This window comes from Ostrinia furnacalis, unplaced genomic scaffold (assembly GCF_004193835.3).
Source record: "Ostrinia furnacalis isolate ACB-3 unplaced genomic scaffold, ASM419383v2 OfSCF4384, whole genome shotgun sequence".
Classification (NCBI taxonomy): domain Eukaryota; kingdom Metazoa; phylum Arthropoda; class Insecta; order Lepidoptera; family Crambidae; genus Ostrinia; species Ostrinia furnacalis.
Genome location: NW_021134623.1, coordinates 267,619 through 285,614, shown reverse-complemented (window position 1 = coordinate 285,614; position 17,996 = coordinate 267,619). Strand labels below are relative to the sequence as shown.

At 39.3% G+C, this 17,996-nt stretch overlaps 1 protein-coding gene across 5 annotated transcripts in view; it reads right to left on the bottom strand.

Annotated features, from left to right (window-relative positions):
- Nucleotides 1–122: 122 nt before the first annotated feature.
- The window catches only part of LOC114359406 (uncharacterized), a 98,812-nt gene continuing 80,938 nt past the window's right edge, over nt 123–17,996 (bottom strand). For all 5 annotated transcript variants that reach the window (XM_028313798.1, XM_028313800.1, XM_028313803.1 and 2 more), the window contains exons 2-6: nt 5,080–7,567; nt 4,018–4,643; nt 2,156–2,477; nt 1,338–1,683; nt 123–917 (exon numbers count right to left, since the gene is read on the bottom strand). In XM_028313798.1, coding sequence (XP_028169599.1) covers nt 506–917; nt 1,338–1,683; nt 2,156–2,477; nt 4,018–4,643; nt 5,080–7,567 — 4,194 coding nt within the window. In that variant the 3' untranslated portion in view covers nt 123–505. The remainder of the gene's footprint in view (nt 918–1,337; nt 1,684–2,155; nt 2,478–4,017; nt 4,644–5,079; nt 7,568–17,996) is intronic.

Genomic DNA, 17,996 nt, shown 5'->3' with positions numbered 1-17,996 from the left:
AATAACATTATAGAGCTCGTTTAAAGAATATAAATTAGGTATATGAGTTAAATTTACAATAAACTATATAATACAAGTAAATAAGGCACCAGAAACATAAAATACATTGAGTATATTACTTCAGTTCTATTTATTGGCACCTAACAATGTTTTTATATGGTCCAATATTAACAAAAATAACATTTAACTGTCGTTTTACTAAACAAATCGTTTTTAATTTAATCTTTACAAAATTACATCGTTTTAACATGGAAAAAGTAACAAAGTTTACAATTTAATTGTATTAAACGGATACCTTATTAATCTGTATTTAAAAATATATTTTACTCATTTTCTCAACACTTAAATCCACTTAAAATATGTTCTCGGGTGGGACTCAACTTGGACGCAATTTAACATTAATTTTAACTAACAAGTCTTTCAGGTGCCCAACTAAGCTAGTTCTTAAAGTATGTCCCGTTTCATAGGGTATGAAACGGGTGGCTTAAAGCTTAAGGAATTTACATTAATACACATTGGCCTTCTCTAAGAGAACAGAGGCGTCGCACATGGCTTTCGCGGTAGACCGAACCAAAAACATGAGGTGTAGTTGTTCGAATACGTTGAGTTGTACTCTGGTTCTGACCAGGCCATGCAGAACCGTTGCTCTCTCTAGATCCAGCCACCTTTGTAAGGATAATTCTCTGTCTTCAACTGGGACGCCTTGCACGACGTCCAAAGGACCCCAAAGCATAAACTCCAGGACGGATTTAGCTTGGTTCAAGGATATGGCGCGTTCTTCTTGTAATACCTCTTTGAGGAGTGGGGTTAGTTTCTCGCCTGGAAGAAGGATTTCCAGGGCCTTCATGCCGCACTTGCAGAGAGAGTTGAGGTGCTCTTCATCTGCTGATTTGCTGCTGTTGATTTCTTCGCTCAGTCTGGAAAGAGATGGATATCAATTAGTCCTGCTTCATCACTGAAGGTGAACCAGAATGCTGGTTAGTTGGAGGTGGCTTTCACTTAAAAGTAGGTACTGAACTTAATTTGAATTTGATAAAGTAAGTAGGTAGTGTATTAATTATTAATTTGGTCAAGTATTGTATTCATAAAAATGGACGCGGAAAAGATTTTCATCTTGACGTGATCGTAGACATGCACAAAACATGCACATTTAAAGATCGAAAAATCGAATTATCACTCGTATTTCATGCAACATTTCAACTAACTAATATTCTTCACCCGTTTATATAGAAGCTATAGACACTACAAAGACATCTACTTATTGTGCGTAATTTATTTCCAAACTTGCTCTACAATTTAATGCACTACCGTGCTCCCATAACTGATTTATAACTTACCCTTGCAATATGCACAACCGCCCGTAGCAGTTGGTTTTAGGTGCCCACAAAGAGTTGAGTCTATCATCAGGAGATGGCAGATTCAGTGTGCTACCATGTGACACCAGTGGCTGTATCTCCTTCAAGGATATGAACGAGCATAGTGTATCGGGGATTTCTTCTACGCCTCTCGCTTGAAGGCACTTCAGGCCGTTTATGAGTTGGAGCATCATGAATATGGCCTCGTGTGTCTGTTCTGTTTGGACGAGCTGGTACTCTTTGGTGGTTAAACCTTCGGTGGCGTGGAGGCTTTCTCCGTACGATTGGATGGTGTCGACTTGAACGTGTGCGAGGACCACTATGGTCGCTGGAATGTAAAAGAGTTGTGTTAGATGACGTGTTATTGTTAATTTATTTAGGTATTGTTTTGCTAGCTTCGTGAGATCTTTCGTGGACATAGTAAGTATTCATTTTGAGCTATTTAACTAGATATAGCGCAGGACCGTGCATTGTGGAAAACCTTGGAGGAGGCTGAAACGAACGAACTAGATATTGTGGAGAATGCCGTATTGGTGTAGTGCAAAGAAGAAGTAACAGATAGATGCACCAAGGTGCAGTAAGGCATTCACTTGTGCAATGAAAATTTCTATCAGTTAATAAGACTACCAAAGTTCAGGTCGTTTCCACGTTCCCAAATTGCGCTACACAGATTTGACTCATATTTCAGCACTGGCCAATTTTTTGTCCCGAAGCAGTGATAGGGTTAATACTGGGACGTGTAAAAGTGCTTTTTAAAAGCCTACTTGCATAAGTAAAATGAGTTTAATTTTCAAACTGACCTTGAACCAAATCTTCTCCGTCTTCCCCAAAATGCTGCAGCGACACCAGATCGCAGAACTCCGTGATAGCGTTCAGACTCAGCGTTTGTGGCTGGACCGACTGCTGGCAAATCATCTGAGAGGCCATCTGCTCCTTGTACAGCATCAGGGTTACGTTGACCGGCCCTTGGCTGGAGTTCCAGATGGCAGGGTAGAAGATCCTCTTGCCTGCTCGCACGAAGGAATTCTTCGGCATTGGCTGGATGGAAAAGTCGTTCCAGCGGAGGTTTGTGCAAGCCTTCAGCCCGCGCAGGGAAGGCTGCATCGTCGCACTTTGTTGAACCTGGAATTTGGAGATTTTAATTGATTAATTTGACTGGAAATTGTATTACTTTAAGCTAGTGCGTTTATTAAAGCTAGTGTACTATTTGCACTGGTAGGTATTTCATTTTGTGACGCTTCGCGACGTTTTTAAGTTAGGTACGAACAAGGTAGAATGAAGGTTAGAGTCAATAAGGCCAAGCAATTAGGTAATAACGAAAATGAAACTATAATGACACTTTACTCTCTTTAGCATTCCTTTCTCCTTGGAGGAGATTGGTTTGATTAAAACAGTCCTACTTGAAATGATAAAATATCTACGTACTATCATAGATTTTTTACTTCCACCTTGACTGCATTCGTCACGGTACTTTTTGTTAAAGCATTGTTCCCATAAAGATTCGATCTACGAATGTTCCCTTGACCTTATATTGTTCGAGCTATTAACATTCCAGAAATAGAAAACCTTTTGGAAATTAAAACAATTTGTATTGTAAATGAATATGCAGAACTGCCAAGGAAACAAGTTTTTGTACAAAACAAACATTTGTTTTAGCGATGTACGAGTAATTGTCCAACGTAACAACTAAGTTTACAACTAAAGCCTTGTAAATGGAAATATTTTTATGTTAACGAATAGGCATATTTTTTTATCCACAACGAGGAAGCTCTTGGCCTGTATCTCACCTGATGGTAAGTGATAATCAGGCCGACGATGATAATAATATGATAATCTTGTAAGGCTCAAGGTCACCCAAAGAGCGATGGAGCGCGCTATGAAATGAGGAGATCCGTAGGAGAACCAGAGTGACTGACATAGCCCGCAGAATCGCTAAAATCAAGTGGCAGCTCGAAAAGCTGATGGCCGCTGGGGCAGGAAAGTTCTTGAGTGGCGACCACGAGCCGGAAGACGTAGCGTGGGCAGGCCTCCCGCTAGGTGGACCGACGATCTGGTGAGGGTCGCGGGAGGTGCCTGGATGCGAGCGGCGCAGGACCGGTCTTTGTGGAAATCCTTGGGGGAGGCCTTTGTCCAGCAGTGGACGTCTTTAGGCTGAAAAGAACGAACGAACGAATCTTGTAAGGGTGATTAAGATATAACAAATTCACAAAGATGTTAACATAGAAAATACCTAGACGAATGCAAGATTACTTTCGTGTATTTCTTATGTACCTACTGTAGGGGATCAAACCCGTGACCTCGGGCGTTGCAGTACCTAAAGTTCTCAACCACTAAAAACGATCGACAAAGTTATCAACATTATGTTAATTACCATAGCAATAGGTAATTTCTGATGATGACACCACTGTATTTACATTTTAAATAACAGATACGGCAACATTTCCATTCCATTGCCATTGTCAATACAAAAGTGAAATCGCCGTGTACATAATTTTGTCTATTGAAAGTATTTAAATACGCAACGTTACGTATGAATGAAGTTATATAATAGCCATTTCCATAAAGTCACGGGTGAATAAACTAGAATGCAACTGAACGGGACAAACTAATAATAGAAACCGTATAAGAAAAACACGCCCAAGCGTATGGTTAGATAAATTACCTGTTCTAAAACCTGCGCTAGGGCTTCGTGATTCGCAATCACTACAGCACCGTAATTATCTTCAAGATTCCTGTGGACCACGCTGCGTCCCTTTCGCACTCTCAGTTTGTTTGTTGTGTTTTTTGGTGTCATTTCGTTCTGGTAATCTTCGTTGCTTGGACTGTCCATGGCATCGTTCGAGCTGTAGAAGCTGTATGGCGAGTAGATTTCGGATTCTGTCTCGCTTCCGCAGTAAGGGAGTGACGATCTGAAACCGTTGTATTTGGGGAATTCGGGGTTTTCAACGCTTTTTCTGGCTTCGTTCCTTTCGGGAGTTGTAGTTTTGATGGCTGAATCGCATTCGGGCGAGCTGGATCGCGCGTGGTGCACGTATTCGTAATCGCTGTCACTGTTTTTGGCGGAATCACACGTTTCTTCTTCGTATTTCCTGGAGTTGTAGACGTCGTCGTAGTTATGGATGACGGCTTCGTTGGTGGCCTGCACCAGCTCGTGGGGGCCGTCATCGACCTCGTCTTTGTCGTCGTCTATTGGAGTTCTGCGTTTCGGAAGTTCTAGATGCGCTTCTCGCTCTCGCATGCTCGCCGTCCGTTCTGGTTTCCGTGGCGCTAGAGCTGACCTGATTTCTCCTGTAATTGCAAAATATTACCGATTAATGATACAGATAATATCTATGATGAAAACAAGTGACAATTTATCACCCGAACTTCTAGTATTTCCCACGGGTGAATAAAAAACGCGAAAGCATCGTTTGCAATACGATAAACATGTTAATGGGCCTCTGTGACACAAATCCGAGTGATTGTTCATTTCTAGAAATAATGCTGGTCGCTCCATCAGCGCTTAATTGAGTATGTAAACAATCAATTGTTATCGACATGCATGCATTCATAGATTTCAATAAAGAGTTGTGGTAGGTACTTTACTGCATTACGCGTTAATTAGAGCGTTTAATTATAATTGTATGTTTATGTAAACATTTGTTGTATTGGCTTTGCTTAGCGTTTCTTATCATTCATAATAATTATTCTAAGCTATAATGGTCAATGAGTGAATGGAACTTACCCAAGTTAGCGTAAATGTTATCGCCTTTGTTGGGGGGTGTCCAAGCTTGCTGCTTCTGCTTTTTTTGAAGAACAGCTGACTTCGGCGGAGGAGGCCGAGCTGGCTTGGAGCCACTCGGAACAGTCTTGTAGTCCTCGCTCGACTGCCTCGGAGGGGGAGGAGGCTTGTTCACAACCTTCGTTTCTCTCGCATCCTCAGAAATCCCACTGTATATCGACTCATCGTCGTGACTCACTCGCCGCAAACTCTCCGAAATCTCACAATTCGACTTCACTACCTCTACATTTGAACCGTTGATATCCAACGGATGGATGATCACTAGACGCGGCTTAGGCTTCGGCGTTAAATCATAAATCTCTTCCTGTTTCGGTGGCAACTTAGCAACAGTAGCGACACTCAACTCCTTCTTATCCAGATCTTTAGAGGAACCGATACGAAGCAGTTTCTTAATTGAAAATTTATACTTTCCTTTCCGTTTCTCGTCGAGCAACAGGTTGTCGTGCGATAGAGATATATTCCGCCGGGGCGCCGGCTCCGGTATTACGTCTACCTTTTTAGCTTCCACGATTTCATCCTGCATCGGTCTCGCTTTAGCCGTCACAGACATCGTTGCGCGTTCTCGTTTTTCCATCTCCCTAACTACCGGTGAATCAGATTTCATGAATCCATTTGTGTTTCTTTGGTACAGGTTATTCGAGTATTCTTCAATGGATGGCGAAAGCGGAGGAGTGGGAGCTTTACGCTTACCTAAACTATTGAGTGACGTATCACTGTCTTGTTTAGTCAACACTGGCTTCGCGTAGTAAATTGGCTCTGGCTTGTCTTCTTGCACTTCACTAATTTCGTTATTTTTCTCCTCGCTTATAGCTCTACTGGCTCTTTCGTCGTCATCTTTTTTTATTGAGTGCTGTACATGCATTGTCATTTGCTGTTGATGCGTTGTAATGGAATTCTTTTTGGTAGTCTGTTTTATAACCGGTTTTGCGGGCAGTTTGGGCTTTTCAGGCAAGGCTGGCTTGTGTGTAGGCATAATATCTGTGATCATACCGTGTAAGAAAGACGGTCTGGGATCCATTGTAGGAATCGGACTTTTGGGTAAGGCTGGAGCTTCACTGGTTTCGTCAGGGTCAGCCCGTCCGTCTGGCTCGCCAGCTAACTCCCGACTCGCTTCTGCAGAGAATATATTTTCCGGTTGTTTCGGCATTATCGTTGGCATGTCCATGATCGGACTTTGAAATGTAGAATATCCGCCGTTGACTTGCCCGTCCGCCTTTCTAAGCTGCCCGATAGGCGACAATTTGACGTTTTTATCAGTCTCGTTGAACACTTTTATCTTAACGGTCTCTTCACACTTGTGCGTCTCGGAGAAATGGCCACTGTCGTCGTTATCGGAGTCTGTCCGTCCGCTAAAACTTTCGTCGTCTGATGCCAGAGAGTTATTAGCTGTCGAGTTTAATGTGCTCACAGCTGAGTCAACACTACTACTCTCGATGTTAATTTTACAGAATTTAAATTCAGATCGACTCAAGTTTACTTTTGGTCGCTCTTGTGTTTTAATTAGGGGCGATTTTCTGACAATACCATTCTTTTTTATTTCGTTTACATCTTTTTTCTCTACTTCATCTTGCATACTTTCTTTCATTTTTCCTTCAACCACTGTAGGTTTGTTGCTTTCTTTTTGTGATAATGCGAGGTCTGAACTACTAGTGATTCTGTTCTGTTCTAAAGTTTCGGATATTTCCTCGAGCAAAGATTTTTCCATACATATAGTACTACTAGCATTCTCAGCGCCTATTATTGTTTCTGATTCTTTAACGTATGACGATAATATTATATTGGTTTTATAGTTGCTCGATGTATCCTCAGTGGGAGGTTCCGATACATGTATAACGGCGGGTTTGCGAATGTGGGACTTAACACTAGGGCCTTTGTTCTCCTGCCCGAACGGGGTAACAGACACCAACAGCGTTTTCTTTTTGCCATCCGAGTCCGTTTGCATCTTGCCTAACATCAACGACGTGTACGATTTGGTCACGGAATCGCCGAGCAGATTGGCTTTGACGGTATTGAAGTCTGTGTTTGATTTCGTTATCCTGTGCAGCTCTCGTTCCTCCTCCGTGTCCGGGAATGTGTCCTCTTCCTCATTGTCCTCTGAGACTTCGAACTCCTCTCCATCGGACCAGTCGTCACCACCGAAACCTATAACGCTGCTAACCTCTTCGGGGAATCTTACGTTTCGTTTGTTTTTCTTCTTTGGGTGAATCTTTAGTATGCTCGGTGGTGTCTTCTTGAAGAAAGTGCTTCTGTTCTGGAAAGGGGTCGCTAGGTATTTGCTGCCTTCAGTCACGCGTTCCTGCTTGATGTGTTCCTCCCGCGACTTGAAGCAGTTCGAACAGAAGTCTTTCTTCCACGCATTCTGTACGAAGTTGTGGCACACCGGTGACATCTTGCCCTTCGAATATCTTCTGTTGATCACATAACTGGCATTCTGTGAAAGAAAGAGAAAGATTCCGTTAGTTGCATTCTAATTTTATACTAATGTAACATGTAAAAGTTTCTTCATTTTATTGAATGACAATCCGTTTGTTGCTTGAATAACAAGAGCTAATAAGTTGTAATGTTTAATTTATTGCCTGTTTACGTCACTGTAGCTCGCAATAACATATTAAGTGAGGCGGTACGATTCCGTCGCGTTTCGTAAGAGTTATAATAGCTAGGTTTCTATGCAAAATATTCTTCGTCTATGAACCGTGGTGGTTTTAAACGTCTTACGTAAACTGAGACGGTATTCAGGGTTCGTGTATGGTAATGTCGCCGAAGCGAGCAAGAATTATTATCATTACCGTGTGGGTTCCGTTAGATAAGGAGCAAGTGCATCTAGCTGGGTCTAGCCGGTTTGAGCGCAAGTTACGGAGTATTCGCGTGTCGGAAGCGTGCGTTGCGGTTACAGTTATACCTACCTGTATTACAATTAACTAATTTATGTCAAGACATAATGTTAATAAGCACTTGTTACTTCAAATACTTTAATTGTGTACTATCGTTAAGTAATTATTGTTAACAATGAATAAACTTTAATCATTATTAGTAATTACCAATACAATAAAAGTGTTATGAAATTATTAGGTGCAAATTTCTATTAACAGCCTTCCGGTTCCAAGTCAGTTCTACGAATTAATATTGCATTATGAATATGACCAAATTTACCAATACCAGCTAATTTCAATTAAAGTTAAGTAAACCAGGGAAGTTAATTAAAATATAATAATTGTAATATTTGATTACTCATAAGTCTCCGGGACAGGTAAATCTAGAGTCAGAAGAACTAAACCAATAGGTAGTTTTATAGGTTGTATTGACCAGTGTCACAAACCTAGAAACCTACTCCAAAATGACAATTGTTCTACAAGTCATTGCCGATTCTGCTCACATCTTGGACACAGAAATATTCTTGGACAGCATGACGGCACGCGACATAATGCTTTCACCGACATGGGTGTCTTATGCTAATCAGATGCTCAAACGTCGGTGGAAAACGGAAAATTGTCGGTGAAAACGAAGAAAATTAACATGTTCTTATTAGAAATAGTTGTTGAAGTTGTCAAGTCGAAGACTAACATCTTGTTTACTTTGAAGTTATCTTGAAGACATCGATAGATAGAGATAGATAGGCATACTTTCATTTAGAACATTGATAAGAGTGATAAGACAGAACTTAAGCTGCTGGCTCATGTTTATATTCTGAACGAAATTATATTTCTTGTATAATAAACAAATGGCTGACAAAGGCGACTGAATTTCTTCCGCCACTAAGACCAGAAGATTTTGTCTAGCAATATTTAGGCTGCTCAGAAAAGTGCTAGGAAATACACACTAATCATTTGAATTAAATTTAAGAGCTAATGCTCTTTTAAGAAAAGTAAATTTTTAATTCTTAGTGTTAAAAACCTTGCTGGAAATTAAATAAATTAAAAAACACTGCCAGACCAATGCTTATAATATTAGGTACCTTCTTACGTAAAGACGTCCGACATAGAAATTCTGCAAGTGGGCAATCAATGTAACGTCTAAGTTATTAAAACGATGAAATACTAATTTGATGCTTGCATTATGAATAAGATTGAGAAAGTTACATAAAAGTGCAGCAGAACTATCTAGAATATCCAAGTAATGATGAGTGGAAATAATAATACGTTTTTTTAATTCATTGGAAATAATAAGACAGATATTTAAAAGTCTAATGAAATATAAAAATACTTAATTTAATCGCGTTGGGGAAAGTCAAGCAAGATCTAATTTAAAAATGTAGAGTCCAAGTATGAAAGTACGGGGAAAAAATAATTGATTGACTTGATGAAAACAGTGATTGATTTGATGTGATGTCTTTAAAACTAAAGATAACTCTGATGTAACAATACGTTATACATATAACTCTTCTAACGAAATAGGGGTGATAAATAAAAATTACAAAACCACACTTCGCAAATAAACTAACTTTTCAAAGAATACAAAACCACCATTCGCAAGTCTAAAACCAAATGACATAACTACTTCTCTAGACGGTTGCAACGAATGATGAATTTTTCTCAATACCAACATTGCTCTGTAATAAAAATTCTGTTCGCTACTCCAATATCGATTCAAATTCTATCAAGTTAGAGTCTGATTCGTTATACTCAGTGTTATAATTGTTGGATTGGATAAAAATGGCGATTCATCGACAGACTATTACAATTTGACGGTCATGTTACACAATTACATCTGGTTCATTGTTCTGATCGATATTATATTATATTGCAGTGTTATTTAGATTCTGTGGGAACTTTACTACTTTATAACTGGCAATGTTAATAACGGGAGCACAGTCTATTGGAAATTCTCTGTCGTTTGATTTTGAAGTGTCACCTTTGGGGTAAACTATGTTTAATTTGAGAGAATCGTGGTGGAAGAGATTGAGAGCCGTAAATGGTGATGGGCAGGGCACATTGCACGGATGAACCAAGATTGCTGGGCCAGAAAGACCCTGGAATGGAGACCCCGCAACAATACCCACGGCAGGGGAAGACCGCCTAAACGGTGGACAGGTGACATCCGGCAGCAGGCTGGAGTAATCTGGATGCAAATGGCCAGGGACAGAAGTCGGTGGAGGGTTGAAGAGGAGGCCTATATTCGAAGGCGAACCCACTAAAGGCTGCTATAGATAGAGAGAGATAGATGTTTAATTTATAGTTGTCTGGTGTTTTGACACAATATAAGTAAGGGCAGGACACAAATGTTTATAATTTCCTTATTGCTCATTAATCATAGTAAAACGTGTGATGATCTATTGTTTAACATTTACCTCGAATATTGCTATTTTGAGCTGGAAACTTGTAATGTAGGTGCATAGTAAACAGTTACTCATCGTTTACAGTTTCGCAACTACGGTTCAAGGTTGTCTATCGATCTAAAAGGTCTGTGATGCGCAGGAGTGGAGGTGCTTTAGTCAAACATTAAAATCTATCTATCTATATCAGTCTTTAGGGGGTTCGTCTTCGAACATAGGCCTCTTCAACCCTCTACCGACTTCTGTCCTGTTCTGTTTAGGGGCCGTCCATATATTACGTCATTCTAAATGGGGGGGGGGGGGTTGGTCTGCGGATGACGGCCCCCCCCCCCCCTTCCGCCGCTACTGATTACATATAATACTAGCTGCCCGCCCCGGCTTCGCCCGTGGTACTTACGTGTATTATACATATAAACCTTCCTTAAGAATCACTCTAATCTATTAAAAAAAATAAAAAGTGATTCTACAAGTGTTTTAATTTTGTCAAACTGGTAATGACGTCAATTTTGGGAGAAGGGGGGGGGGGGTCATTAAGAAAGGAGCCTAGGATGATTGTAGGGGGGGGGGGTCTAAAATCTGAAAAAATGATGACGTAATTTATGGACGGCCCCTTATAAGTACATTAAATTTGCAGACAAATGGAAGGGAGGAATTTGAGGTAAAAGGACAATAACATTTCAAAAAGGCTATAAGCCGGGTGCGGTAATAGGACAGGCAAAAATGGCAATGTAAGGTAAAAGTGGTAGTTGATTGTACCAAAATTTTCTGTTCACCACACCATCACCATAAATGGTAGGACCTAATTAAATTGTTATTATAAACCAGTATGTATATTATTTGCAAACTCAGGAATGTCAAAATAGTGTCTGACGTTTGCTACCTTTGTAAACGCAAGAATGAAAAAGTAGATCAGGAAAACAATGCAAAATTGAATTGAAAAACAAAAGAAAGGTGTATGAAGATAACTGAATTAACTGCTGAAGGAATTTATTAAGCACTTGGTTTCCGCGGCTGCATTTCAACTGCCTTACTGGGAAGGCTTCGGTATGTGCATACTTCTTGGCATTCACATAAACAATATCTAGAATCCAGTTCCGGTGGTGTTCAATTTTGATCTTTATGAACTGGGGATAAGAGCATGGTGTGAGTGGAGGTATTCAGGCCGTATTTCGCAGACCGGACTGGCCGGTGAAATTGAGGCGTCACGCGCATCAGCACCTTTACAAATATGTGCTATGTTATGTAGGGCTGTCGTAATATTACTTTAGAGTTTATATGAATTTACGTCCAGGATGTAAGAAAGAGGTTAGCAAAAACTTCAGAGACAAGAGGATCAAGTTACTCTATGGTTATGAAGTCTATGGAAAATGGGTGTTTTGCGTAAATATCTAGTACCTAGATAGATAAGGTAGGTAATCTGTCTACTGACTCCCTAACGGTGGTGGGTGGGAATCCATGGAACTACGAGAATTACCACACGCACTCTACCACACATAGATAATTTCTGTATCTCTATCTCTTCTGTATTTTAGAGAAGTTTACCATGATTCGTGCTCTACACCCAAATTAATAGTTTGTTCTACTACACTCGCGAGCAAAAGTATGGAATCACTTACATGAAGTTGTTTCCACGCGAACTTGTGTACTAACGAATTTGTTGCGAACAAAAAAAGTGGCACCATTTTAAAGATTAAACTTTTATCTTTAAATTGATACCAAATTCATTTAAATCACACCAGTATTTAAAAAGATATCCCGGCTGATGTGAAGAAGTAACGAAAAAGACATCTATGAACTGTTTGATACGTCGCGAGTTGCGGCCTATTTACCCCTTATAAAAGCACGCGTTTTCGGATTTTTGCTTTCACACGTTGATTCATACACATCTCCGCTTCTTTTGACACTTTACCTGGGATTCTACACCTTCAGAAGCAGCACAAATCGTTGCACTATTGCAAGAAGGGCTCAGCCAGCGAGCTGTCGCACGTCAGCGCCGCATAAGCCAGTCCTGGGTTTCGAAAGTTTCAAGACGCTTTCGGGAGACTAGTGGATTTATCCCGAGACCAAGTTCTGAACAGCGCCGGCGCACATCGCAGAGGGAAGACCGTTTTTTCATGTCAACCTCTCTATGAAATCGTCATTTGACTGGAATCGATGTCCATCAAGAGCTCAGAAATGTTCATAAGATAGCTGTTAGCGAGTGGTCAGTTCGTCTAAGATATAAGCAATAGAATTTGACTCCAAAAAGGCCTGCCACAGGCTCGAAACTGACGGCAGGTCACCGATAAGCACGCTTTCAATTTGCTCGTACACATCTCGATGTTAAGTCGAGCAAGCCACCCCCATAAGCCACTGTTTCAGCGAACCAGCACTGCACAAATCGCTCCTCAGGCCGCCTATAAACCCGACCTCTTCGACTGCTGCCCTGCAAACACAGTTTGCATTCATCGGAGAACAGAACTCGCCTCCATTACTCGCCTTCCCATCGAGATGTGTACGAGCAAATTGAAAGGGTCCTTATCGGTGACCTGCCGTCAGTTTCGAGCCTGTGGCAGGCCTTTTTGGAGTCAAATTCTATTGCTTATATCTTATACGAACTGACCACTCGCTAACAGCTATCTTATGAACATTTCTGAGCTCTTGATGGACATCGATTCCAGTCAAATGACGATTTCATAGAGAGGTTGACATGAAAAAACGGTCTTCCCTCTGCGATGTGCGCCGGCGCTGTTCAGAACTTGGTCTCGGGATAAAGCCACTAGTCTCCCGAAAGCGTCTTGAAACTTTCGAAACCCAGGACTGGCTTATGTGGCGCTGACGTGCGACAGCCCGCTGGCTGAGCCTTTCTTGCAATAGTGCAACGATTTGTGCTGCTTCTGAAGGTGTAGAATCCCAGGTAAAGTGTCAAAAGAAGCGGAGATGTGTATGAATCAACGTGTGAAAGCAAAAATCTAAAAACGCGTGCTTTTATAGGGGCTAAATAGGCCGCAACTCGCAACGTATCAAACAGTTCATACATGTCTTTTTCGTTACTTCTTCACATCAGCCGGGATATCTTTTTAAATACTGGTGTGATTTAAATGACTTTGGTATCAATTTAAAGATAAAAGTTTAATCTTTAAAATGGTGCCACTTTTTTTGTTACTAACAAATTCGTTAGTACACAAGTTCGCGTGGAAACAACTTCATGTAAGTGATTCCATAGTTTTGCTCGCGAGTGTAGATTAATATAACTTATTTTGACAGCCCTAGACACAGCTGGTACCCTACTTACGCTAAATTACTAAGTAGGTAAGACAAATAGAACATGTTTTGATGCAGTAATCAGGCAAAGGCCAACACAACGGTATTGACCCAAAATATTATTTAAAAAGAAACGATTGTAACCGTGATGACAGTATTGTTCAACTGTAACACATTATGTTACACATTGAATAAACAAAATTAAGTTTCAACATAAAGCCTTAATGGGAATATAAAATGTAGAGGTTGACATGTAAGCATATTAAAATCATGGTGAAAAACTAGTTGATGAAACTTGATTTTTAGTTACGAATTTGTTTATTTATTTGCAACTAGCTTTTGCCCGCGGCTTCACCCGCGTGAAATTTAGTTTGTCACATATCGTCATTCTGGGTTATCCCAACTAATCCCAACTAATATTATAAATGCGAAAGTAACTCTGTCTGTCTGTCTGTCTGTTACGCTTTCCCGCTTAAACCTCGCAACCGATTTTGATGAAATTTGGCATAGAGATAGTTTGAGTCCCGGAAAGAACATAGGATAGTTTTTATCCCGGTTTTTGAAACAGAGACGCGCGCGATAAAGTTTTTCTGTGACAGACAAAATTCCACGCGGGCGAAGCCGCGGGCGGAAAGCTAGTAAACAATAATACTGTAAAGTTTAGACCTACGAAGAAGAAGGCGTAATTATAAAAAGAAAAAGTTGCAAATAATTCCAATCTCAAGTTTCAATAGTATCGTCCTTAGTATCATTGTCATACAAGGAGATCATTTTACCACAACTGATAAAGCAAAAGATACAGTTGCTATCACCACACTATCACCGGCTTTGTGTAAAGCTCTTGTCAGTTTAGAAAGTAATCACGGAAAATAATTTCTCATAACAATAAAAAGATCATGAGACAGGACGTGGAAAAAACAAAACAGTCGATCTACGAACCGGTTGCAGTGACGTACAGTCACTAAAAACTGTAGTTACTGTCTATTCATTTGGAAATAACGAAACAAAAAGAAGTAGATAATTAACAGGCGAAAAAAGGATAAAAAATATCGGAAACATTCAGTCAGACCATTGACCAAAGTAGAAAACATTTTAAGCGTTGGGATTATTTTCTCTACGTTTTTACGGCGTTATTAAAATGTTTTTGCTATATTAAGTAAAACCTCTTTCATTTCAAGATGGCAGGGAAGATCAATCCAAGTGGACAACAAAACGCATTAAATCTATGTCATTTGCCGATGACTGTACACACCTTCAATATCATAAATCTCTTGGAGACAGTACGTGCTGTGTAGAATGCAAACATTGAACTTGCGCCGGCGCATAACCCGCATTCCTGCGACAATTTATAGACGGTCCTGCTTGCTGATGGATTTTGCTTGTCCCAGTTGAAAACGATCGACAATGCTTGGAATAATGCCAACCAATTTGATGTCATTGGCCGATAGGTAGAGGCTAGATTGTGGGAGATAAGTAACTACTCGGACAAGACTAGTAGGACAAAAACAGTGTATTCTGTACATTATGATCATAGTATAAATATACTATATTATATACTATGTTTTTATTATATACTAGCTGACCCGGCGAACTTAGTTCCGCCTTAAAGGCAATAAATAAGCAGACTTTTTTTTTAATTTCGAACGGGATAAAATTATATATAATATACTATTATTCATTTTCAACCTAAATAGCTATTTAGCTATTTAGGTTGAAAATGAATAATAGTTAATGACGATGAAATTATAGTATGGACTATGGATTGATGATGATATTAATATTAATACAAACACAGTAACAAAAAAATCTCAAGAAAGTTATTTTGAACTCGTAACTTGAAGTAACTGAAAAGCATCATTACATATTCACTAAATAATCATTAATTAAAAAACAAGCCTTTGGTGGCAGAAAAACTTAAAGAACAAGTATTTGATTGAAAGGACTGTAAAACCAGCTCTTTTGGCATCGTATTTGGCATAATCAATTTTGCGACCAAACATGAATGATCATAATAATATTACTTTTTATTTAAAAGTCGCCTCGGCAACTTTAAAACGTCCAAGCCGAGTCCTTATTAGGCCTCATGGAGTGCATTCGCAAATCGTGATCTCATCGAATTACGTATTGCGTTTAAATGGACTCGGAAAGGTTAAACAACTTTTACTCGCTATTGTGCTTTGAAGACGATATAAACTTTTCATGAGGTCAACAGAACGAGCAGGGTTAGTAAATGTATGAAAGTAGATACTCCAGTTATGTAACCAAGTCACTGCTGTATACAGGGTGTTAGGTAAATGGGTATATGAGCCGACACTAGCCCATGATAACATGGTCATATAAATGGTATGGTGAAGTCAGAAAATTGATATCTTCATTTTAATTATTTTATTTCTCATACAAATAGGATTTTATAAAATTTGTTTTGTATGAAAATTAAAAAAATTAAAATGATGATATCAAATTTCTGACTTCACCATACCATTTATATGCCCATGTTAACATGGGCTAGTGTCGGCTCATATACCCATTTACCTAACACCCTGTATAAGCGTCCCGCAAGGCACAATACTGAGGCTGATGCCTTGGAATCACTCTTGTCCTCCAAAAGATTACGTGGTACGCCTTAACTGTCTTCTTCTAACGAATCCTAATCAGTAATTCATAAATCGCCTAAAGTTAAGGAGATTTACGTAATCATTTCCTAGATTTTGTTGTGACAAATCTAGGAAATGATTACATAAATCTTAACTTTATTTAGACACCACTATGCATCAATACTTGATCATAATCAAAATATTATGGTAACAATATTACCTTAAAATTCTTGCTTACATAAGCCTCATCAATAATTTAATAAACAGGAAACTAAACACACAGATCTTGATCTAACCGTTAGATTTCCAGATCAATGCAAATTAGTGTTTACGCAGTCAGGTGTACCTATAACAGGTACACATTCCTGTTGAATAATGGACCTTATTTGCTTGTAATAAAGATTAAGTACACATTCCCGTGCAGTTGACTATACTGACTGTACGATCAGGAAACACTAATGGTGGCTTAGGATAATTCCCGCCTTTCAGACTTTCTCTAGATCGCGACTCGGATTAAGATCGAAGGATAACCTAATAATAGGGGACTTGAATTAATAGTCCATTCAAATGTTATCTCAGATAGATACTTTTTCGCAGGCTGAATGGTTTATGGATTTCCGGAGTTCTAGGACTGCGTATAAGATAGGAATGTCTACGAAGAGTATTCTAGCTGCATAGTGCAAATCTTGGACTACACATTTTTATCAAGGGTCAAAAACCTCTAGTCCAAATCTAGTGTGCTTTTTAGTTCAAACAAGATTTTTTTTCTTTGACACATAGGCAATCAACCTCATTTTGCGCAATGGAACGTAAGGAATTCAAATCTTTTTCTTCGTTTCTTATGTGCCAGTACCGTTTAAATTTGGGGCACGTTCGAAAAAGTTTGTAAGGTATTATTGCTTGGTCGTTAACTTTTTGTAGCTAGAATGTTTCTCAGAAACAAATGATTGCTGCTTAGCTGCGGTCCAGACGCGTTCCCACCATTACTAAAATTAGATTACACAGTATTATTTTAATGGGTGTTATTAATTTATTGGTAACATGCGTCGTATCGCTTCATATGCATCGAATTTTATTGGCAGATGCCATGTCTGCGGCCAATAGACACTGAGGGTTATCTCAGTTGCATAATAAAATAATGTTTTTCTGACGCACTCATCCTCCGTTGACTTTATTGTTATTATTAAGTTTTATTTTGTAACCTACAGAAGGACTTGTGGAGGTGTGTAAATAAATTGATTATTAGGTGATTGTCTTGTTAAAATGAATCATGTGAGGCATCAAATAAAAGTGTTTACGATTGTTATGCAGATTATATTTATAGCTCCAGGATACAATAATACAATAATTTCCTAGTCCGCGGAAGACCAAGCTAAATGCTGAGCCTATTAGCACAGTTTTTCTTACCTTTACCTTTTTTGTTATAGTACCTACTTATTTGTATTTTTTTGGTGTTTTTTTTCTGTTTTGTGTTTTTCTTTTAATGTGTGAATAAACCACTTCTATCTATCTTCTATCTACCTAGTCCATGTCATGTTGTAATCATTGTCTGGAATGCGTGTCACAATATTCAAATCTGTAACCTAAAAATATCACTCTAAATTCCTTTGGTTTGTTCTCGTCGTGAATAATTTCCCAAGTCTCGCCTTTCACATACCAATAATACTTGTAGCAATAAAACTTTATGGTAATAGAGATACAAGTAGCAGAAAAGCGGTCCCATACGAGTGGCCTTAGCATATAGGGACGGCTTT